Source organism: Macrobrachium rosenbergii, chromosome 5, assembly GCF_040412425.1.
Source record: "Macrobrachium rosenbergii isolate ZJJX-2024 chromosome 5, ASM4041242v1, whole genome shotgun sequence".
NCBI lineage: Eukaryota > Metazoa > Arthropoda > Malacostraca > Decapoda > Palaemonidae > Macrobrachium > Macrobrachium rosenbergii.
In genome coordinates this window covers 36234762-36259428 of record NC_089745.1, presented here as the reverse complement: position 1 = coordinate 36259428, position 24667 = coordinate 36234762, and the positions used below count along the sequence as shown (strand labels likewise).

At 38.8% G+C, this 24667-nt stretch overlaps 2 protein-coding genes and 2 non-coding genes across 12 annotated transcripts in view; 1 reads left to right on the top strand and 3 right to left on the bottom strand.

The window, feature by feature from the left end:
* APC10 (anaphase-promoting complex subunit 10) overlaps window positions 1-10909 on the bottom strand; it is a 54224-nt gene extending 43315 nt beyond the window's left edge. Inside the window, exon 1 of one of the 4 annotated variants that reach the window (XM_067104008.1) lies at window positions 10840-10909. In XM_067104008.1, coding sequence (XP_066960109.1) covers window position 10840 — 1 coding nt within the window. In that variant the 5' untranslated portion in view covers window positions 10841-10909. Of the gene's footprint in view, window positions 1-8903; window positions 9058-10044; window positions 10223-10554; window positions 10691-10839 lie in introns of those variants that run through there. The other 3 variants (XM_067104006.1, XM_067104007.1, XM_067104005.1) reach the window with 3 other exon arrangements.
* Window positions 512-630, bottom strand: LOC136839076 (5S ribosomal RNA). The gene has a single exon (XR_010853196.1). It is a non-coding gene; the product is annotated as a 5S ribosomal RNA (ribosomal RNA).
* Window positions 2127-2232, bottom strand: LOC136839082 (U6 spliceosomal RNA). The gene has a single exon (XR_010853200.1). It is a non-coding gene; the product is annotated as a U6 spliceosomal RNA (small nuclear RNA).
* Window positions 10910-12890: 1981 nt separating the features above from the next.
* On the top strand, window positions 12891-21610 carry Aasdh (Aminoadipate-semialdehyde dehydrogenase). 6 transcript variants are annotated; one of them, XM_067103996.1, is made up of 5 exons: window positions 12891-12969; window positions 15766-15901; window positions 16544-16616; window positions 16758-16842; window positions 18145-21610. In XM_067103996.1, the coding sequence occupies exons 4-5, from the start codon at window positions 16770-16772 to the stop codon at window positions 21576-21578; spliced, it is 3507 nt and encodes a 1168-aa protein (XP_066960097.1). In that variant the 5' UTR covers window positions 12891-12969; window positions 15766-15901; window positions 16544-16616; window positions 16758-16769; the 3' UTR covers window positions 21579-21610. The 6 variants fall into 6 exon arrangements, with proteins under 6 accessions (XP_066960097.1, XP_066960092.1, XP_066960095.1 ...); XM_067103991.1 differs by lacking the exon at window positions 16544-16616; XM_067103994.1 differs by lacking the exons at window positions 12891-12969; window positions 16544-16616 and adding an exon at window positions 13027-13335.
* The last annotated feature ends 3057 nt before the right edge of the window (window positions 21611-24667 follow it).

Sequence of the window (24667 nt, the reverse complement as noted above, 5' to 3'; positions counted from 1 at the left end):
ATCGAGCCACCACCACAGATCCTCTTTATATAAGGAAGAATTCTCAATTCCTCTTTCAAGTCTTCCTTGCTTTGTCAGTTCTCCAACAAAAAGAACTGAAGAGGCCTGAGATGCAGACTCCCAGAAAACAAACTTCTCCAGCGAGGAAATGGTCCCCAGCAGACTCATTCCTTCCTTCACCTAGCATGTTTCCTTTTCCAAGAAGGCCGAAACTTTTTCGTACATAGAAGTTGCCGTTCTTGCGACGGAGACGCTATAAAAGCCGCTGAATAGATCTGAATTCCCAGACACAATGGACAGTGAGGGGATCAGCTGCGACTTCTCCACAGACCAGAAGTCCCAGGGACTTCACGAGTTGCAGAGTCAACTGAAGGTCCTCCAGATACCTTCGCTTCGACGACGCTCGAATCAACCAGTCGTCCAAGTAGAGTGAGATCCTGACGTGCGACAGATGCAACTGCATCGCAACGTTTTTCATGAGACGTGTAAACACCCTCGGAGCAAAATGTGACGCCAACAGCATCTGGTGTTCCCAGGCGGTCAACCATCCAAGTACTGACCAGACCCAACGTTGCTTAACTTCGCTGATCGGACGAGAAGCGGTGTTTTCAACGTGGTATGGCCGTTGTGCAGAGTCCAAAGCAGAGAGCCCTGAACTGGTACGTCTAGTCCCCAAGACAACCTGAGATACTTCACCGAACGTGGATGAATTGGGGCGTGAAGATAAGTATCTTGGAGATCCAAAGATACCATCCAATCCCGGGATGAAGGGCTCCTAGTATTGACTGCGAGGTCTCCATCTTGAACTTTTCCTTCCGGACCAAGTTGTTCGACCTGTTGACGTCCAAGACGGGTCTCCAGCCTACTGAAAGTTTCGGGACTAGAAACAATCTGTAGTAAAATCCCGGGAACACCGAGTCCAAGATCTGTTCCACTGCTCTCCGCTCGAACATCTGTTCGAGCAGGTCAAACAATTTTCTGTTTGACAGGAAGGCAGTTGGGAAACAAAAAACAAAAGAGGAGACAGGAAGGGAATCAAGTAACCTCTCTCTAACAGTAGGAGGGACCAAACGTCTGCCCCTCACTCTTTCCAGGCTTGTGCAAAATGAAGCCTGGTTGCAAAGGGAGTCTGGAGATGAAGGGAGTCACTTGCTACCTCTCTTGGAAGTGACATTCCTTCGGGAAAAAACTCTCTCGTGGTGGTGGGGTCTCGTGTTGCTTCCCATGAAAGCCCCTTTGTTATGCAAACATTTAGCTTTCGTTTACTTTTTGTATCTGAGATCGGTGCAAGCGTTATGAAGGAGATGCAGTTTGAAAGTCGATAACTTTAGTTTTGAGAAAAACGATATTTTTGCTTCTCTGTGTATTTATTTGCTTGCCGTTACACAGTTTGATGTTTTTATGACATAATGAAAAGCCAAAAAATAGACCTGCAAAGTAATATAACTTCGCTAAATGAAGCTAAATGAAGCGAGTGTCAAAACACGGCTGAGGTTGGCCAGCGCGACGTTTTGCTTAGTCAAGCTCTGAGCTGCTACTGACTGACTGCCACTGACTGCCCTGCGGCATTCTGTCTTTTTGCTGATGCGTACTATGTCCACAGGGTTGCCATAGATCGCATTAGATATTATTTCATAGCTAAAAGGAAATTACCACCGATATACTGACAATATCATTACATTATATGAAAAATGTAATTTGACTATGATAGGTTACTGTTTTGTTTATAACTTCTAACTGTGGCGAACTTTTAAATAAAACTTTCTGAGAAGATAGTCAGGATATGTATGATGCCATATATAAAATATCCCAGAAAATTTTATTTCCGATTTTTTTACGTCAAACGCTCCCCTTAAGACAAAGACAACTGCGAAAGGTGGAGAGAGAGGAGCCGAAGGTTGAAAAGTCTCAGGAAACAGATCCTTAAGAAAAAGCCAGAGTCTGATAATCAGAGGAAGAAGAAGACGAAAGAAGTTTCTCTTCATACAAAGGCTGTGACGAAAGAGGATGTTCTTCCGCAGCTGGTGGGTCTTGAGTGAGTGGTGAAAGTAGTTCCGATTCGCCGATACGTGGCGGGAACTCCCGCGAACGAAGAAGTCGTCAACTAGAGTACGTATAGTAAACATAAAAATGTGGAACGCTTCACGCGATTAGCGTGTCATCCTTGCGCAAGAGCCATGCTAATCTTCTCTGTATCGTTCCAATTAGTATATGTACTGCCGAAGCAAGTACTGGCTAAATTAAGAAGGACATCAGATGTTGAAGCGGGTAGTTGTGCGACATGATGAACAACTGGAGCGGTGTCAACACAAGACTTGAAGCTATACGGCGAAGCGAGCGCGGAGCGTCATGGCGTGACGCGCGAGAGGCTCCGTGGCAAGAACTAGAAGAGAGTCACAGCGTGGCGTGGCGCCAGCGGCGTCATGGCTAGGCGCGCGCCGAGCGTCAAGGTGAGGAGCGCGTGAAGCGTGAGAAGCGCACGAAGAGCAAGACGCGCTCCTGGCGCGAGACAAGAGAAAAGGCCAACACCTCAACTCGGGGAAGACGAATAGGAAGCCACTAAACACTCTCTCTAGACGACAGACGCTCTGTATCGTTCCCGAAGCGGGAGACGAAGGTGAAAGTCTGTACCTCTTAACAGGCAGATTCGAATCTTGAAAGGTTCATGAGAGCATCCAGCTGTTGTTGCAAACCCAACAAAATCTTACGCGTTGGAGAAGCCACTCTCTCGGGAGAAGGGCTGAACCTGAGAGAAGGAAAGGGGCGAGAGACGTATACTTCCTTCCACAGGGGAAGAAGCTCTAGCCCTTGCCTTAGCGCGACAGGGGGGTCGAGTAGAGTGATCATTCGAAAAACACTTTATTCTCTTCTGCAGAGGAATATCCACGCAACTTTCGGGGAAGAGTACAAACGTCTAGAGAAAGAGGACGTGAAGCGTCCTCTCCTCTAAGCTTCTCTTAAGAGGGCAAGAGTCCAACCGAGCTCCAACCCCGAGGCGGGAGGACGTGTCGGAGGACGAGAAGCAATCCTTCAGGATGCGTGCCTGAGCACGATCCCTGGCAGCCTGGGTAGCGTCATCAGGACCTGCCGAAGGGACGCCAGATCGGTGGGAAGCCCCCGTAACCCTCATGCGGCTTTCGACATGCCCCCTCCCTGGTCCTGGGAGTTCGACAGAGGTCCAGGCCTAGAGGCATTATAGGGCCGATCTGACGCCCCCTCCACAACACTAGGGGCACTAGCACTAACACTATGCGTTTGAATTGCATTCACTTTAGTTTCAAGAGCACGCATTGACTCCACACGAGAGCCAGGGAATTACCTTCTGCAGCAACAAACTACAGGGTTAGTAATAAAATTTACTACAGGGTTACTAGTAGGAGAAAACCTGACTGTCCAACTAAGGATGCACTCTAGAGGAAGATTTCCTCAGCCTATCACGCTCCAATTTAAGCATATAGGCTTCATATTTCTTCCACTCACCCTCAGACAATCCCACACATTCATTACCGATTATCATAGAGCATTGAACACCCTTACATATCATACATAAAGAGTGAGGAACTATCAAAGTCTTCGATAGCCTCACCTTACATTCACCCAAGCTACAGACTCGATAGCTAGAGGTAAGACATCTTAATTATAAGAAAAGTCAAAAGCAAAATCAAAAACGGTCCACAAAGAGCGTATGCCAAGTCACAGATCCAGTCGAATACCAAAAAACCAAAATACTTAAGTGACAACAAATTTCGAAATCCAAAAGGCGGAGGAACTGACAACAGGTGTTGACAGTCCGGCGACAGAGAAAATCTGAATAGAAAATGGGAATGGTTCCTGATACCCGCCTCCCAGCGGCGGGAATGGGTACTAACCACCTGACCGGCCACTGCGTGTGCCGCGAAATTTGAAATTCTGTCGGACCTTCGGAGAATACAGCTATATATATATCTGGCAGGTAAGTCTCATGAACAAAACAGGAGACAACGTTAGGTCTTGGGAAGGCTTATGCGAAGGGGGAGCCTTATGAAGTAGGCTCAGTACAGCTTCTAACTGCTTCTTAATATGAGCAAAAGAAGGATCTTCAGGCACGAGAGCGGGTGAAAAAGACGTAGGCGGGCATTCTGTAAACGTAGGGTGGTCAGTTGGCGCTGAGCTGGCTCGAGATGGGCACTCTGGCATCTGACATGGGTGCTTAGGAGTACGAGATGTGTGCTCGAAGACTGGGAGGAGCTCTGCCAAACAATCTGGCTGCTCATGTGAGCGCCCAGAAGAAGAGTGTTCTTAGACTGGCGTTTAGGAGCTGAGTAAAGAAGTTCTGAATGAGAATGCTCGGGTGAATGGTGAACAGGGCTGCGCCACGTACTACAACCTGGTTGTGGGCTAGCAGAACGGTCTCTAGCGCACTTCGGTGAAATGGGAGAGGTCTCTCTACCATGACATCTCTTCAAGGGGCGAGATTCTCCCGGGAAGCACCAAAAACGCCTCTTATATGCACCAGAGTCAGGTGATAATTATTGGCACTCACTGAGACGCCTTTCCAACAGCTGTCAGAACCACAAAGCACTGAGTTGGTTGAGTGGGCGATTGCCCATGGGCAAACCCCGCTAACCTCCTTTGGACCTCCGGTATGTCTACTCCCAGGATCAGGGGAGTGTGACAGTGACCTTCATCTGGGAGCATCAGCGGGACAGACAGCCACCTCCTCCACAGGCACTGGAACTGATACTAGCACTTGCACTGACACTTGTTTAATACTTTGCACTTCGTCCATAAGGACCTTAAGCGATTCACCCAATTTTGACACAGTATTATTGACAAGATCGAATTTGCGGGCCAAGAAAAAGAGTTGATGTAAAATTATTTGGAGGACTAAAGATGTGAGATAAAACATGGAGAAGAAGGAATGTTACAGCCAGTGAGTTGAATGTTAGTGACAGGTTCTACATTCTGACCTTTACTTTTAGCTCTAACGGCCGCCTTCCTCTTCCTATTTCTATCTAATTTATCCAAATGAGACCTAAGAACCTTCCATTTTTTCTCATCCCATCCAACACATTCAGCAGAAGTGAGATCTACTGACCATTCATGTCCGCTACATTTTGCTTAGATCGTATGACTATCGTAGATTACTTTGGTCATTCGGGTCTTGCAACCCTCTCTACAATATCCAATACTTGATGAACTGGAACAGGACATCATGAAATCACTGGGCTAAGCTGAAAAGAGACCAAAACAATCAGTACTTCAACAAATCCTTGGGAAAAAGAAGAATAAACCTCAAATTCAACCACCAAAACATTCGATGTTTGACAGCGAAGCCGGCAGAAAAAGAAGCGATTATCACTGTTACGTTGTACCTATTGTTCCCCGATAGAGGGCGAGGTAGTTACCCACACTTATTATAAACAAACGAATCGCTACCGCAAACTTCAAATTTTTAACTGTGTAATTGCTTGTTAAGTTACGCATATGAAATAAAAAAGTTCTCTTTCATAAAAGCATATTGTGAAAGTTCAGTCTAGTATCGCCCTAGGTAAGTTTTAGCCAGTTACTCCTTTGTGGCCCCACTTGGTCTCAGACGGAACTTTCAGAAAAGTCCACACCGGACAATGCACGATTTCACCGCAAACTGAAGTTTCCAGTCTGGCAAGGTCTAATCAGCAGTTGTCGATGAACCATCAGAAAGCAGAAATTACAAGAATCTACATATAAAGAAATGACAATCATCAAAAGTGTCAGTGTTAGATGTACCATTTAGTGGAGTATAAGCTCCTACAGGATCAAATTAGTCAGAACAAGGACAGATAAGAGATAAGAGGCCATATAAGTAGACTGAGGACAAAGCACAGAGAGAGAAAAAGCGTATATGATCCCCTCTTCATATGTTTTGGCCTGTCAACTCCAAAAGTGAAAGTTTCCCTGATTCCAATTAGCAACTGAAAGCTTCAAAAGCTTCGAAGGCCAATGCCAATGCCATGGAATTGCTGTTCCACCTTGAATGAAACCAGCAACCAGCGCCCCTGCCCCAAAGGATAATTCACAAGTTATGTATACATATTTCATCGTCCTATCTTCCATACCATTCCCTTTATCTTCATCTAATTTGTTTAATTTTCTTAGTACTACAGCGTACATCACACTAAGTGAATGCCGGAGTCCTTATTCGTCATCTGTACATACTCGAACTGCAAATAGCCTATATACGCCACTGTATTCTTTTACTGTCTGCAATTGTTGGTGTGAAACTGTTTTAATAAATAAGTTTTTAGAAAGAACCTCATGATCCGAAATCCAAATCATAACACCTTTAAGTACAAGGATAGGGGTTGTTCCGAGCAACCACATGCGCACGATCATGAGACCAAGTGCACAAAGAGCAAGCCAGATGCACAGACTCATCTGAACGGAAGCCAAAGATTTCATGTTTGGACAAGGAGGGGGTAGTGGGTAGGTGTAGGAGCACCCATCCAGCCTCTCTGGCTGGATGATCATAAAGGTGACTGACAGCCCCTGCTTCCACTCGAGGAGGGAGAGCACATGCATGAAGTGAGCCAAGACTTCTTGGGCAAGGCCTTAGACTTCCCCTTCTTCTTCCTCTGATGCAGAAAGAGTCCAAGGATAAGAAGCAGGCCAAAAACAAGCTTGACAACAATGAGGCTGAAAGCAATGAGGAAAAATGCCAAGAGTGCTTCTTCCCTTTCCTCTTTTGAAGCTTGCTGGCCTTTAACATGGAAAGATAAGTCTACAATGCAACCAGGGGTTTAGCTTCTGGAAGGACTACTGCGACAGGAGGCTCCCCCCTCCTTCACGCTAACAGAGAAAGTCAAAGTAGCTGCAGAAACAGCAGGAGCTACCTACCTTAGAGACAAAGGCTTTTCCGTTCCTGGAACATCAAGGTCAGATAAGGCTGCAAGAAAATTGATGGTGTACCACCACCAACAGCTGCCTTGTCCTCCGAATGGAGGGGACTGGACTTCACACAGCTTGAGGACAACCACCACCCCCTAACCCCCCCTCCCCCTTTAGGAACTGGACTGAAAGGAGAAAGGAAGGAACCAGAAAGGTTTGAAGGTATCATCTTAAAAGTATTCCCCTAACAAAAAAGTGGAAAATGCTTCTTATCCTTCTTCCTCTTCTTTCCAAATTCTCCCACAATAGAGAAGTCAGCTAACACACTACTTCCAGGAGAAATATGAGAATGTCTTCCCACCACAAAAGGAACAGTTCCTATCATGGCACATAAAACTCCCACGAGGATGCCCACACCCTCGCAATGGTATTATGTTTTTTCTCCAGCTTAGACAAAAACAATAAAAAAAGCAAAACAACAATCCAATTAATAAGTAAAGAAATAAATCTTGTAATCGTCCGCTCATTAAAACATTCAAAAGTGGAGAAGAGAGCAAGTGCAACAATTTTACTGTTCTCAGCAGACAGGGGAAAAGAGTGAATGGTAACATAAAGCAAGTTAAGGGCATTCCCCACTCGTCCCCATAACCACAAGTTAATGACCTTATTACTAAGTTCAACAACTACTCCAGCAAGCACTCAGGAAATACACCTATACAAAACGCTCCTGTTTATATTTCCTTAGGAACAAAAATAAAGGATGTATTTTAAAATTCCCATGGTATCCTATTCCTGCTAGTTCTGATTAAGTGACCCACTTTATGTTGGGTGGGTGGGTGGGGGAATTCTGGCTCCCTAGGACAGGAAAGGATTTAGCACCATAGATTAGGTTAGGTTAAATTTATTCTTATATTTCACATGTTTAGAATTTTTCTCCACCCTAAAACCCTGCTTCCCATTGTGATCCCCATAATTATAGGATATAAGGGGGGGGGGGCAGTATCTCAAACTAATACTTTGATGCTAAAATGAATACTAGAAATGTTCAAAACACAGAAAAATCACATCTCCAACTCCATAATGCAAGTAAATGCCGAATGAGGGGTCATGACTTACTTGAGGGGGTCGTCCCGCCCAGCCTGGTTACGGCATGGCGCCCAAGGTTAGGTTAGGCCTATAGGTATTCTTTTGGAAATACCTAGTACAGAAATGCCTACTAGGCTAGGCCTAGCCCTGCAGTAGCCCTGAACCCCTCACTCTGCATTCGCTTCCAGAATGCAATTACAGTTTAAATGAAAAGTTTCCCAAATATGTACAAATTGACAAGATAGGCTAAAAGGAAACAAAACATTATTTACGGGCTCTTTATAAATTATACTGAATATGTTGAGTCCATGCTACAGAATGTGCATAGATATTCTCAAAGCAAACAGGAGTTCGCAGGGTTAAAGAACTAGGCTAACTATTACAGCCTACTACGTAAAATTTTATAAGTTGCCAGTATAAAATAAGGTACGGTAATTCTAAGTCGTAGTTCCGTGGTGAGCTAGACGATGGCAATTGATGTTTTCCTGTGTTATTTGACTTGCTTTACAAGAATTTAAAGTAATATTTTGTCGGCCAGCTGTAACTAAACTGCAATTGACCATTGAAGGCTACACCACTGACAGGGTAGATCTAAGCCAGATTCCATGCGAGCCCCCCACCCCCCTACATAGCTAATACGGCAAAATTGTAACCAGTAAACACCCCTAGGGTATGTTAGGTTGGTATTTTTATCGGTGTTTACTGGTTGCAATTTTGCTGTATTAGCTATGGAGAGGGGTGGGGGGCTCACTGAAGAATGCCGGCTTAGATCTACCCTACCCCGTCGTGTAGTCTTCAAAGGTCAATTACAGTTTAGCTACAGCTGACCGACAAAATATTACATTAAATTCTTGTAAAGCAAGTAAAATAACATAGGAAAACGTCAATTGCCATAGTCTAGCTCACCACGAAACTACAGCGGTTTCCGATATTACATTCACAACAAATTCCGGAGTAGTCTCCTAACAGACCTTCCTGGTAGAGCCACCTCGTGAATTCCTCGATGTTGCTAATGAATGCGAGGACTTGGCCAATGTAGAGGTCCGCGATGGAAGTGAATTCTTCGACGGATTCGATCTTCGGGAACAAAATTAAGTCGTGACTTTCCATCGCTGCGGTTCGAGAAAGAAAGAAAGCATGGTTCTGGTGTTGGCCTAAGCCTATGAATCATATCGATAGAACACATTATGACTGGTTCGAACTATTTAATCCGGAAGCCCTAGGGCATGACCTGGGTCAGCCTGAGATACGATTGGGCGGAATTAAATTTCCCGCAGGTACGCCGGAAAGATGCTTGCGCAGCCTTAGGAACTATGGGTTGAGAGAAGCGCCGCGCTTTATCAAAATCTGACTAACTACGGAGAGCGCTGCTCCATGACACCGCTCACGCCAACTTGGTACTTAGAAAAGTTACGCCTGCTGAAAAAATTGTCGCTCAGGTATATGAAGCAAACTGGTCAAGTAAGTTACTTTTTGGGTAGAATCGGGCCCGCTGAACAGATTTTGTTCTATGCAATTTTTCATTTAGAGTCATTGTTAATGAGCTACGGGGGGGGGTCCCTAGGATACGTAAACTACCCGAAGAGCTCTTATCAAAGATGTAGGTTAGCCTACAATTTCATTTTGTGCATTGGCAACTTATAAAATAATACCGCCTACTAACCTAATGGGTAATTCTATTAGCTTCACGCCTGTTTTTACCTTGGAAACTGGTTTTTCTACACTTTTAGGGGTTCTGATACTGGCGGTGCATTTGTTTGTTGTTGGCCAAACGGAATGTCCCTTTGCCGTGATTAGTACTGGCCGGGGCAGCAGCCCTACGTTAACAAGTTATTGCACTTGCCGGACGGGATATGAACTGTTCCAAACAGACGTACCCATGCTCTGAATTGTGAAGATCACATGTGGAAACCCACTGTTGGGTGGACTTCAGGGGTTAATTACAGGTTAATTACATTCGACGCCCAAAGAATAACGTTAAATTGTAAATAAACAACCAAAATACTATAAGAAACTACCATTTCTCACTAAATACCCCCCGTGTATCTATTACTTAGATCTACCACCTAATGACAATGCAGACTTGGAAAAAACTATAATAAGCCGACTTACTTTATGCATATATCTAATCTTTCTCTGAAATAAAAATAATTCTACAGAAAACCTCAGCGGGCCGCCATGTTTAGCACCTGTCCTCCGTAAAAGCATAAACAAACGACGGTAAATGTCTCAAATCACCACTTCTGTACTGCATAATAGGCCTATACAGTCTTCTCTATAATGCTCGGTCAAAAAAATTCTGTTAATAAACAAAATCCTTGCGGAGTACTTCTGTACGATGATCAAAATGATGCTTAAGCGTGGCACTACCTAGACTTAGGCCTATCGGCTACGCCAAGAAAGTCAAAACAAGTTTATGATGAAGAGGCCTACTTCCTCGGACAAAATTTGGAGTCACCTAGCCTAGACCGACATCCAAAGTCTTTGGCTACCATAAATGTCTTGGGGAATCATTTTATAAAGTAGAAATCTATGGGATTAATTGTTAAATTTTAAAAACGGCGAGAATTACCTTTACTTTAGTTACGTTCGACGGTATCACCTTCGGCTAAGCCTACCTACACATTTATAATTTGATGAGGCGCGGCGTCGAAAAATTGTAGGCAAGATAGGGATCAAGTTTAATTTATGCAACGGCACACCTCGCTTCCTATTTTGCTTGTGTTGGTTTTACTGTCTTCATATACCAAGGAAAACGGATTGACTTTGACTTGTTTACAGTCCTCAAGTTCAATCAACATATCTTCTGTGCTTCGGTTTTTTTCTACTAAATTTTCAATATACAAAAAATCTTCGCCGCGAGTTCTTGTCTTCATAAATCAGTTGAGCTATAGTGAGTTTACTTACTTCATAATTAGATGTATATTTTATTCTCTATAGATGCTCGATTTTTTTTCAATTTTTCTTCTTCGCCTTGGTTTCATTGTAACTGTATCTTTAAACTTCTTTCATTTGCTCTAAATCACTCAAGCTGAGAGTATATGAAGTCCTCCATTTATATGTGTGAGTGTGTGTGTGTAACCAGTATATATTAAGTTTTTTTTTTTTTCATTTCTGAGGATTGATAAACAAAACTGCCTCAAAGATGTTATATTTATTCATTCCCAAGCTGACAGCTGTTTTGATCATCCATAGTCTTCTTTAGGGCTAACCTAGATTCACAATGGAATTATATTATAATATATAGCAAAGTTCAGATAAATAATAATAATAAGAAAATAAGACCTGATTATGAAAATTCAGACAATTGCAATTTTACACCAAACTTCACAGTTTTGAGAAATCATTAACAAATTCCTCAGGACAGTGCCTCTCCATGAGGCAGCCTTGGAACAATTTGGCTTCTTTTGTTACCCTTAACCTGAGGCTGCCTAAACCAAAGTGAAATGAAGCTCTGCTTGCTATTTCACTTGCTTTGCAGGTCTATCATTCAGTGAATGAGGAAAAAGCCGAAGAAAATCATGATCTGCTCATACACTCTAAGTGCATTTTTTAGAGGCCCTCCTATCAGTCTTTGGTTGTATTTTATCATTTCTTTAATCTTTTATCTAGTTCGTAACCGTTTTGGCAATATACGCCCTTTAGATATTGCATCTCGTAAAAATAATGAAACGATAATGATAATATGTAGCTAAGATACAACAGCCCTATAACTAAAGAGTACAGAGTGCTGAGAGGAAACGTAACCCCAATATGAAGGTCAGTAATACTAAACATACAAGTAATCTAGAATACTAGTGTAAACAGTGGACTCTCAATGACTCAGTAGCCTACAATTTACCATACTCTGTAGACTATGCATGTAATAATGCATGTGTATAGAGTGAAAAAGATATTGATATTTAATCAATGAGATGTTACAAAGGACGGAAGAGATCTTACGGATATAGAAGGTAAACAGGTAAAAAGTCAAACCAGTAGAGCACGGGAATGAAATTAATTTATTTATTACATCTTGTATACAATGAAAATGTGTATTTTATGGTAATAAATAAAGAATTGTCTATGGGGAATTTCTGTGATTCAAAAGGTTTCTTAAAATAACTCACGATAAATGTCCGAGAAGCCATTTATATGGTATATACAGCATATCATATTGGCAAATGGGACAGGATAGTTGAAAATGACTAGAGCAGTTAAGCAATGGCACTCCTCACGTACGAAAAGGCAATTTGTGAGGAACCTACAAACTACTTACTGTCAACGAACAGAGCAGAAAAATGTTGGGATAGATGGGTGAAAGGATGTTGGTTAGGAAACTGAAAAACTTTTACAGATAAAAGAAACAATAAAATATATGATTTGATAGCATTCCAGAAGAATCAGCAACGATACGACAAAAAACTTAAATGTGATGAAAAATAATTTGAAATTTCCCATGAGGGGGAAAACAAAACATTTGTTGTGAAATGTTATGGGTTGCATACATTATTATCCTTATTCTTGTCTAGGTTCTGGTTTTGAATATATTTTTAGATAATCAAAGCAGAACCTCGAAATTGGCAGCACAATCGGACTGTGATGGAAAAACGAAAATCCCGAAGCCAGTGTGTCTCCCTTCCAACCCAGAAAAATGAATTACATTCCGTATCAGAAAAAAAACAACTCTAATGGATTTTTTCCTCCCCCCCTTTTTTTAGGTTTCACATTAAATTCTACAGCGACTAGTCTGATTCAGAATTTTAAATGTCCATCTGTCCAAATCTTGAACTATATGATAAATAAATTTACATGCTCTCAAACAGTTTTATTTCCATTAACGAAAATATCCATAAAATACTTGTGAGGCATTATCAGAATGAATAAAATAAAATAATGCTAAATTTCTCTTTTCTTAAAATACAAAACAATAAAAACGAACACCAAATAAAAGTAGAAAACGTATTAAATGTGCCGTTACAGGGATAGAGCATTTCGATTACTACAACAATTGTCGACTGTTGTTTTCTTGTAATTGTAATTTAGGCTAATTTCAGGGTGAGTAGAGTAGGCGACCCGGTAAGAATTTTATATAGGCTACTTTTGCAATTTGTGATTGTCTCACGGTAAAATTGGTGTAAAATGTTACTCTAAACCATTATCGTATTGTGGACTAGAAAATATGATATGACTAGGCTAATTAGCTCCGCATCGGGTATTACCTTGGAAATTTACTTTTTCTGCAGTATTTTGGTTGCTTATCAAGAATTTACCGTTATTTTTTGTCGCTCGACTCAGAACTGATTACATTTTTGCAATCACGCATGCGCAGTGTCTTAGGGGTACTTGTAAAAAGTGGAGTTTCCCTCACCGGGGGGTGTAAGTAACACAGCCTACTAGGTTAGGCTAGGTAGCGTACGTTAGGTTAGTATGGTTCCATTTATAACAGATTTCCTTAGCCAATCACTTCTTGAACATAGCCTATCTCTCCCTAATGTCTCTCGTATTTGCGAAACTGTACCATACAGTCCTTAAGGAGCTAATGTATAGAAATACCAAAAATATACATTTCCTTTGTTTTAATGTGTGCTTTGAAGGTTCCTGACATTTGTTCCACTCACAAATGACCTGACCTAACCAATCTTAGGGTACCCAGTCCTTACCTTAGTGCATGATATTAGTTTGAAAACATTCCATAAACTTAATCTGAATAAGAAAGATCAGTGGGATTAAGGTTGCTATGTTTCACTTGATGGATAGTTTTCACAATAAGGAGAAAGGTGTGGGCATTGGTAATTTGAACCTACTACCACAAATGGATAGCCTAGGCCAGTCCCTGTGCTCATTGTTAAGTGTTACTTGGGGGGGGGGGAAAGCCCACCAGGCCAGGTCAGGGCACAGTGCCATAAGTCAGGTTAAAAAGGTTAGTTCTTGTTAGGTCAGGGCTTGACACTCTAGGAAAGGTTAGGTTGTAGCCAGTGCCAGACCATGTGTCTGGGTGGGAATTGAGAACTGCCAATTTGTTTCTCATATTCAGTGTTACTTGGTGAGGGTCTAGGGGAATGTAAGGTCAGGACATGACATTCTAGGAAAAGTAGGGTTTGGCCCATTTTCGTGGTCAGATTTCTAACGCCTACCTTTGTCTCTCTAATCTGCATCCACTCCCACTTGATTTATTTTCTTCCCTCTCCTTCCCCAAAAAGACCCCTGCTTTCCCACTATGGTTCCCAGAAATGTAGGATATAAGGGTGGGTCTACTATTTCAAAAGTAATAATTTGCAAACAAAACCATTATCAGAAACATTCAAAACATATTAAAACATAGGTAAATGATATTTTCAAGTCCAAAATGCAATGATGGTCTAAAGCAAAGACAAGAAGTTGACATTTTCATATTAGCTTATACTGTACTTGTTATAAGGCTGTTGCAGAATGTTCATATTATCATACACATAATAATATGATAATTTTTGGGTAGTATTTTACTTTAATACCAGTACTGGATATTGAAGTTTGTAATACACTTAATATGAAATCATACTAAATTTACTGCAAATTACTTTTACCTAGATATTAACCATGTCTCATTGTCCACCCCCATTGGGGCCAGTACTAAACACAGCACCCATGTAAGTATGGCTGGTGTTAAGAGTAAAATTACCTATTTTTAAACTTTAATACCAGCTTAATACAGTATATATTGGCATTTTTAGCTTTGTTCTTATCTTCTTATTAGGCCATGCTCAATACAAAAGTATACTAAAATCTATGGCAAATTTACTATTACTGAGATTTTTGAAGTCTTTGTTTATGTTTTGGCATTCATGCCTGTGAGGCTGGTACTAAACAGTGTTCATGCAAGTGGGCCTGGGAATAAAGTAAAAATTTACTCATATCCCTATAAACAGGTATTAGCTATGAGTGGATTTTTACAATACCTTCCATCTTACTTGTGCTGGGTCATCGTGTACCTGTCATAATTCTATTAATTAATCCTACATGTTAGTCAAACACAACTCTCTAGAGAGTCTTAGCTGTACAGGTTAAAAATTAACTGAAAAATTATTAATATAAAATGCAGTTAGAATTTCTGCAAGAAAATGTAGTTAGGCTATGTAATGCAATTGAATAAACTTATTGTATATAATTTTAGCTTGTGGTTAAGCTTTTTCTCTATTGATGATAGATTTTTATCATTGATAAGTATGAGGGAGAGTGTTCATAGCCTGTTTGTTACTGTTTTATGTTTTATTTGTCTAGTAAATTTTCACAAGCTATGAGAATGCCTATGTAAAATAAATTCTTTAGCTCTCCAGTAATCAGTAACATAAAGATAATAAAACACTCAGTGGAACTTTAATCTAACCTAATACATACTGTATACAGTATCCATTTTAGTTAATAAATCTAAATACAATGAACAATATCATGACGGTAAAATAATGAGTGTTACTAGACTAGAGTCACCCCAAGATGCAACCTATTAATAATAGATAAAACAAGAAATATATTTCCACAGAACTTTACTCAGAATACAGCATGGTGATTGGTCTGTTTTATTGTCAGTCACTTGTGGACAATAAGGTATGATATTCAGAGTTCTGTAGTTATTATGTAATAAGTTCAACCACAATTTACATTTTCCAGATAACTGATGCAGTTTGTAAATCTGTCAATAACAGTGACAGAGAGAAGACTTTATACTTTTCAGAATTTTCGTCTGATGTTTCAAGTTCACAAGGTAGCCAAGCAACTTGTTATTAGTCTGAATTTGTGACACACAAAATATAGAATCATGCTTATTGAAGGTGGGATGACTGACATCAGCATTACATATTATGTCACCTTTCACAGGCTTCCTTAGAAGGATGAAGTCCCTAATGATAAAGGATAGGAGTTAATGGAAATAACAGACTAATGTAAAGAGGATACAGAGCAAAAGTCCTGGCACTGGCATTCACAAAGGTTCTTCTGATTCCTATTTGACATGGTAAGATTTCATTAATAATGTAATGTTTCAGGATTCGTCCATGCAGCATTTACATAATTTCCCAAGTGTTGTCTCATCCTGTATGAACAATGATCTCACTGAAATGCAATACATTACTGTAACTCATATACCTTTAAATTTATGTTCACTTATAAATCTTAATTTATCATGTTATTGTGTCTGGTCTTGTATTTCCAGAATCCCTAACCTTTAAAACCCTCAAAAAAAGAAAACATCAAAACCCACACAGCCCTGGTGCTACTAGCTAAGGATAGAGTAAAAACTGTCCAAAATAATGTAGTCATCATTATTAATGAAAATGGTATCATATCAAAGCTAAACTTCTAGTTTTGAGTTATGTAATATGCCAAGAAAATGCTTCTCACTCATAACTTTTTTTGTTGTTATTACTGTCTGGAATCACCTTTCCTCTCTTCTTATACAGTATTCCTTGTCATTAGAGATGTACTGTAATATGAAATGATGTACTGTAGTATGTTTCTTTCTTTGCAATCTTCACCCCTGACCACAAAGTTTTTTCTTTCTCTTTCTTGCATTTATTAATAGTTACAGTATTACATTAGCCGTAGGCAATAACTACAATTGAACAAAAGAAAGCATTAACCCAAACCATCTATTCAGGTCAAAGTCAGAGCATGCACAGAATGGGTGAATGAAGTTGAACATTGTTATGGTACTTCCATATGACTGACAGGTATGGTGTGGGTTTTTGTATGAGCTATTGTGTAACTTAATGGGCCACAGAAACTTAAAAATCTTGCACATACTGTACATTTCCCAGCTTTAGGGTTTCTATTTTCAACCCACAATTAAGAATGCATAACTTTCTTTTCAGGAGAATAGCAGAATGTCACTTGCAAAAATATTTAATGATGTGGCTGATGCATATCCAAACAATGTGGCAATTTTGTATTTTGAGAGTAAGTATACAGTAGTCCTGATCTCTTTTCATACAATTTAGAAACCAATTTAGAAGAAAAAAGATGTGTGATTTTCTATTCAATTGTTTTTGCTCCCATATTACCATGTAAATATGCTTCCAGGTGATGATTCACAGTAGCTGTCATGTATGTACAATTGTCACTGCTACTTACATCATCATATTCAGCTCAATAGTTTTTACAGAAATGAAAAGAAAATTATTGAATAATATGAGTATAAAAGTAGGAAAAGTAAGAAGCAGTTCAATGATAGACAACATAAATGTATAAGTGATGCATGTCATATATACAATTCTTGTACCATCCTTCATTAAGCTCACTTTCAATACCCTATGGTATAATACTATTAATTACTCAATATAAAACTCTAATAACATATATTTGCTAAAAATACACTGAACTGTCTGTTAAATTAAGGTATTGTCATACAATGGAGTTGGCATTTATGGTATCCAAGTATCTCCCCACTTGGAAATTAAGGACAAATATTCTTACATTCCTTCAAATGAGAAAAATTTGTTTGAAATTTATAATGTTCATTTTAATCTATCAATTCATTCTCCATGCAGGTCAGTTAATGCATGAGGGAAAAAATTAAACCCTAATCATAGGTAAATGCTAATAAAAACTATTAACTGTTACTTTTGGTCAAGTAGTGGATTTGTGTATCAATACCAAATGAGTATGGCTATCCCTTTTTAGGTTTAATATACTACAGTATTCAGCTTTTATTAGCTTATGTAATGGTGGACATGTTCTCAAGGGGGTCAAGTCACTGTCACATTTGCAGGTGATCAATCATTTCTCCTCAACCTATGGCAGCTTTATTGTTGGTAGAATGGTTTTCTACTTTACTGTTTGAAATGTTTATTGATTTCCAGTGCAGTTTTCACCTGTCTCAGAACATTTATTCACTAAGTATTCCTATTTCAGAAGCTCAGATGAGTTTCTTTACTATCTGTACAGCACTGTATTATGATTTTTGTTAAAGCAAGTAAGCATGGGAAAAATTTTCTCCGTCAAAATTAGGACAAGTCACAGCAGTAACAGCCTTTTTATGGAACAATGTCCTTCCAGTAAAACTGAATTCCTGGATATTTTAGACCTGGTTATTTTAAGATTTTGAAATATCAGGTTGCTAAATAATCTCTTGTCCAATAATCTTACTTCAGATGTTCCAATTTCAGCATGAATTTTCCTTCATTTTTGTTTTCTTAATTACTGGTTGGTACTACACTTAAGAATGAATGAAACTTAATAAAAAAATATGTGGTTTTACAGGTGAAGATGTTTCAAGAAAGTTTAATTACAAGGAGCTACAGGATGAAAGCTTTAAAGTATTGAAGGCATGTGACTTCCAAAGAAGCAAAAATAATCACCAGGACTGTAGAAAAGCCTCTGCACCTTTAGAAGAACTTTGTATCATTAGTCAGTTTATACCCTTTAGTTCTCCCAATCAGTCAATGCTAAGCAATGATACTTCCGAGGCAGCTTATAGTACTGAAAAGAAAGCTAGCAGGGCAACTAAAAATGATGTAGCTTGTAAAAATGAAAAAAATTCAAATTGCATAGTTGGTGTTATGTGTGAGCCTGGACCATGCTCTGTTGCTTGTATGCTGGGCATCATGCAAAAGTATACATACTTCTTTATGTCCCCAGATTGGAAGGAAAATGAAGTTAAGTTGTATCTATATAGAGTAAGTCCTAATATATTATTAATTGAAGAACGTTTTGTGAATAAGTTTTCTGAACTATCACTAGGAGCGGCAGGAAATTTTGAAGTATTTGGCACAAAGTTTTTATGCTTTAATTTCTCCACCGGTACCAGCCATCTTCGTAATTTTGGAGAGGGGAAACTAGCATATATAATGCTAACTTCTGGAAGTACTGGAACACCAAAGGTAGTACATGTACCCCATAAATGCATTATTCCAAATGTCATGGATTTTTCTGACCTTTTCCAGGTCACATCTGAAGATTCCATATTTTGTGCTTCACCTCCAACTTTTGACCCAAGTATGATAGATCTCTTTGTTGGATTTCAAGCTGGGGCTACCCTTGTGATGACTCATAATTTGATTTTGAAAATGCCAAAATCTCTGCTTAAAGTTTTGACAAAGGGCAAAATTACAATATTACAGGCCACACCCTCTCTTGTATTTAACTTTGGGAAACAAAGAATAAAAGACAGTTTACTTGGGGATGAATCCCATTTGAAAATATTAGCATTAGGAGGAGAAATGTTTCCTAAATTATCAGTCTTCAGAGAGTGGATGAGTGATAAGTGCAAAACAAGAATATTTAACGTATATGGAATAACAGAAGTCTCATGTTGGGCATCAGTTGCAGAAGTTTTTGTCCATCAAGAAATATTTCAGAAGCCAGATGATACCAACTCACATGATGAATTATTAGTTTTAGAGAGAAGTGAAAATCCAACATTCGCCGAAGCTATTCCATCCATACCACCAAATACAAAATTAGACATACTGCAGAAGCTTACACCTATTGGAAACCCTCTCAGCTCTACTGTAATTAGGGTGCTTAATGAATTAGGTGAAGAAGTTGAGGAAGATGAGGAAGGAGAAATATATGTTGGTGGAAGTGAAAGAGTTTGTTGGGTAGAGGATGGCAATCTAAATGGTAGAAGTAAAAACCAAACATTTTGCAAACTGGAATGTGACGACATTCAAGGAGACTGTGATTTTAGTAAAGCAGCAAAATCTCTCAATAAAATCTGTGTGGATGAGGGCACAGAAAAAAAACCATTGATTATGAGGAACACTGGAGACAGAGGAATAATGAATAAGGGAAAGATATTTTGTCTTGGAAGAAAGGACAGACAAGTGAAACGCCATGGTAAAAAAATCAGCCTTTCTGAAATTGAAAGGCAGTGTGAGAGTTTAAGCTATGTTGAAAACTGCCAAGTGATGTTGCATAACAAAGTAAAAATAGTTGCCTTTGTAAAACTAGACAGTACCAGTGTTTATTCAGAAAATGATGTTCAGAATGATCTGAAAAATCTTATGTCAGACTGGAAGTTACCAGATTATATTGTTCCTATACATAGCTTACCTGTCACTAACCATGGGAAGGTAGACAAATCTAAATTGATGGAATATCTTTGTGAATTCAGTTTGAAAAAGCTTAGCAGTCATGATTATCAGGACACCACAGAATTCGTTAAGGAAGTCTGGAAAAGAATTTTAGGAATTAGATATGATGGTGATGGAGAGAATTTAATGGAAAGTGAAAACTTTGTAAAAAGTGGAGGAAATTCACTTTCTGCTTTGCAGTTTACTGAAGAAATTGAAAGTAATTTTAATATTACAATACCTAGACTTACAGATCTTGTTTTGAATGATACTTTTAAAGAAGTTCTTAAAACAATTATGCTGAGTGTTGAATATGGTAATGAAAGAAAAAAGATTAAAAAAATCAAACTCCAGCTGGGCCATGAAAATATCTGGAATGGTACCAGCATTTTATTAAATGATGAAAACCCTGTTGATTTTGTTGATGGTGTAAATAATAAAAATTATTCTTTAAGTAAATGCAAATGCCCACCATGCAAACAGTTGTCGATTGTATCACGGAGGGGTGTTTATTACGCTTGTGAAAAGGAGATACATAATCATAATCAAATTGCTACAAACTTCCTCTGGAAATATAACTTGGAAAAGTGCATAGATTCATCTCCAACTCTGATTGAGTATCCATGTGGTAAGACACTCTTAATGGTAGGATCACATTCTTATAAATTTGTTTGTATTGATGTACAGACAGGCAAAAGTCAGTGGTGTTTGACATTAGGAGACAGAATAGAATCATCTCCATGTATCTCTGGTGATGGGAGGAGAGTGTATGTTGGATGTTACGACTATAATTTATATTGCATTAGCATTGATACTGGAGAAATTTTATGGAAATTTGCAGCCAAATCTGAAATAAAAAGCTCTCCAGCAGTTGATTATGAAACAGAAAATGTAATATTTGGGTCTCATGATAAAAATGTTTACTGCTTAACTTCAGAAGGAAACCTCGCATGGAAAATGCAGATTTCTGTTGGAAGTATCTTCTCTTCACCTTGCATAGTTAAACAACAAGTCTTTGTTGCTACACTCGATGGTATGCTAGCTGGCATTAACATGAGCACAGGTGATATTAACTGGAGGGTATTCTTACAGAAACCAATATTCTCGTCAGTTACAGCATATTCAAAGGGTATTGTACTGGGTAGTGTTGGTGGTGAAATATTTGGGTTCTCTCTTACAGGCAAACAACTCTGGAAATTCAAAACAAATGGTCCAGTTTATTCATCTGCATTTACAAAAGTGTTAAAGAATGGATTGGAGATCATTGCTATTGGTAGTCATGATCATTATGTATATTTTTTCAACAGTGAGGGTCAGAACATTGCATCATACCATGGGGAATCTGCAATTTATGCAACCCCTTTTATATTTTGCTTAGACGTGAAAAATAGAGTCAGAATTGTAATATGTGAAACTTCTGGTAAATATTGTCTTGTTGATTTGATATTTAATACTTCCCAAACAGGCAACATTTCAGCATCCAGGTTTACAATACCTACTATGGAAACTGTCCTAGAATGTGAAACCAGAGGTGAAATATTCTCTTCACCTATAGTCTTTCGAAATAATTTATATGTAAGTAGTAGAGATGACCACATATACTGCTTTAAATTTGTATAAAAACTTGTACGTTTCAATAAAAGTTATTATGATTTACATTTTCCCATACTGTCATAATGTAAGTACATTGTAGAATATTTATGAAAATTGCCTTCCAAACTTTAATTGAACTACTGTCTCTTAATGTGTTGTTTTCCATCTGTTAATTGTCATCATTTACCTTTGCTTTTATCCAACGTTGATATCCATCCTCAGATTTGAATGCTATAAATTGTCTCATTGTTAAAAAAAATTGAGCCAATTTTGAGCCTAGAATTTAATCAATTTGATGCTTCCAAAGTGCATCTTCTGTCTCTGGTTCGCAATGAAAAATAACCTCTTGAAAAGACAAAAACTCCACTTGCTAAACCTGCAGTTAAAAGTTGATTAGCAGTTGTGACACGCTGTTCATTATTAAATCTTACATATTTTATTATTTTTTACCTTGAGTTTGTTTAACTATTCGAAAAAGAAATAACACTTAAAAGTTATTTGTGTGGTTATTTAGGCACAGCAGTTAGCTGTACAGGAGCCTCAGATTTTCATTCCTTCTGATTTGATTTTATGAAATTTAGACTGTTAAGCCAAGCACTCCGGCACTTTTGGCCATTCAGTGCTAAGAAAGTTAAAAGAAGCAGTTGGGTGGTTGGACAAGAAGATAAAGACCTCCAGACCATGAAAGATGAAGTACAAGGCTCTAACAGTGGAACTGGGGGAAAACCCTACAGTTTCACTAAGAAGTAACAAGTAGAGCAGTTGGACAGCAAGATTGAAGAAAGTGACAATCATGATAGTGTAAAACACTAAGTGGATTCAGGTAGGGCCCTAAAAGACCCTGCAAACACCCTTTAGTAATGCCCACAGTGCACCACGTGAGGTGGATGGACAGCAATACCTTCTTACAGGGTGCATTCCACCTGCCATCTCTTATTGCTGTGGTTGTTCCAATCTTATAATGGTCTTTCTTTCATGACACTAACTTAGAGTACTCTTGTTTCATACTTAAAATACAACTGCCTTCAATTTAGAATTGGAGTAAATAAAGGCAGCTAGTGACCCTTCTTATGGCTTCCTCATAAAGCAACTTACAAAATATGGGAACACATTACCTTGCTAACGTCCCTTTATTTTGTCTTGAATTTGTTCCAATGGAAATATAAACCATTGCCTTTTAAATAGAAGTATCACAGGGTGAGCTGGAATCCATTGAAAACTGGTAATGAGTTAGATAACTGGTGTAGATGGGAGGTGAGTGGGGGAATATCCCTCACTTGCCAACTTTCACTCTTCCTGAAGAGTAATCTGGAGGCATTGGTTGATTGCAGAATTTCAGAGTTCCAGGGTTTCCTGATCAACCATGCTGCTTTCAAACCTTTGGGCTTCGAAAGCAGCTGATGCTAAATCCCTTGTCCTGCTATTTCCCAATTCCTTTTTATCATGTGGCCATACCATCACAATCTTTAAGATCTCAAATAATTCTCCAGCCTCTAAATTACTTTCTCCTTTGTAATATGAACGTCTCAATCACACTTCAACAGAGAATATGTAACTTGTAAAAACACTTTTTAGAATCATCTCCATATCTTGTATGTCCATGTCCTTACTGTGTAAAAAAGTAAAGTATACAGATCTCATTTTTGCAGCCTCAGTTATTGCTCTGTACAGTATACTTATTTAGTGTTCCATTTATCAATTCAGCAAACTCCTTCTATGGGATGTTATTCTGTTTTACCGAATACAGTGTATAAATGTAAGCACTAAATAATGTAATGTCCACTGACCATAAAACCTCAACTCCTTGTATGGTTGGCCGAAAGAATTTGCGCTAATACAGTTTAAGAAAAAAACGATCTCTTCTCCATTATGATAAATTTTCTTGTGAACTTCATCAAAGGTTAAACTGAAGAGGTGAATTCTGATCTTCAAGGGATATGTCTTAAAGAGTATATAAGCATGTAGAGAGTAAGCCCAACATCAACAAGTTTTACTGTTATTCTTATATTACATGCTGGGGGGGGGGGTGTTCAGAAACTGTCCTCTCAATACCAGCTTCTCAATTCAGTAGGTCATAGGAAAGGTCTACCTCTTCTGCCATAACATATACCAAATTTTCAAAGTAATTTATGTTTCCTAGGTATACAAACCAGTGCTTTTTGTGCATACTGTACAGTATTGTATATGATTACCAGAACATTCCTACATATGAGGTTCTGGTTTGTATTTCCATAGGAACAAATTCTAAATTTCTAAAGTCACCTATATTTTTCCCAGGCATACAAATTAGAGACTTTTATACTCTGGGTTATTTATATAGGAACAATACCAAATTTTTACAGCAATGTGTTCTTCATAGGCACTGTATATGGACAAGAGCCTTTTACATAGGAATATTCCTCAGCATGTGGCTCATGCTGCGGAATACTCCTTCATAAAAAGTGATGATTTATATTTCCACTGGAACTAATTAACATTCCTCCATTTCTTCACCATTAGTTCTATAAATTCTGGGTATTGAACATACTTAACCACATTTGCAGTTCGCAACCATTTACAAATGCATGTTATCCATGATTTCAAAGGTTTACTATTCTCTTTGAAAACACACAGACACCAAAAAAAGATGACAAAGGGAGTCAAACACAAGGCAACAAAATAAAAATCAATCAGGCATGAAGACCACGAATGCCACCAATTAAAAGCACCAGTCCAAGGTACCTATGAATTCACTTGGCCACATCTGACAAAATGTATATCAATTCACAATCTGTTAAGAATGTTGGCTATTTATGGCCGCCTGATATCTGGAAAGGTACTTAAATACAGTACCCATAAATATCAGTCAGTAAATGTTTACAGAATTCTTAAATCTTACAAACCAGTTATAGTAAAAAGATAAATAAAAATTCAAAGGTATATCAAAACAATTTATTCAATTTTTTGCCGAACAATAGTTTTTCCTTGTAGCTTAAGTCTTGAGAGCAAAACTCCCTTTATGCAGACATTAGGTAAACAACTTTGTATTCTCTTCCAGTCACTGGACTGACATTCTAGCATACATTGATTGTTATCCTGAAGAGCTCACACCACTGATAATCCCAACTCAAAAATGT

Coding starts and splice junctions, on each gene's coding strand:
- Aasdh (XM_067103991.1), top strand. Junction 16,843..18,144: donor GGCAATTTTGTATTTTGAGA/GTAAGTATACAG, acceptor GTGGTTTTACAG/GTGAAGATGTTTCAAGAAAG.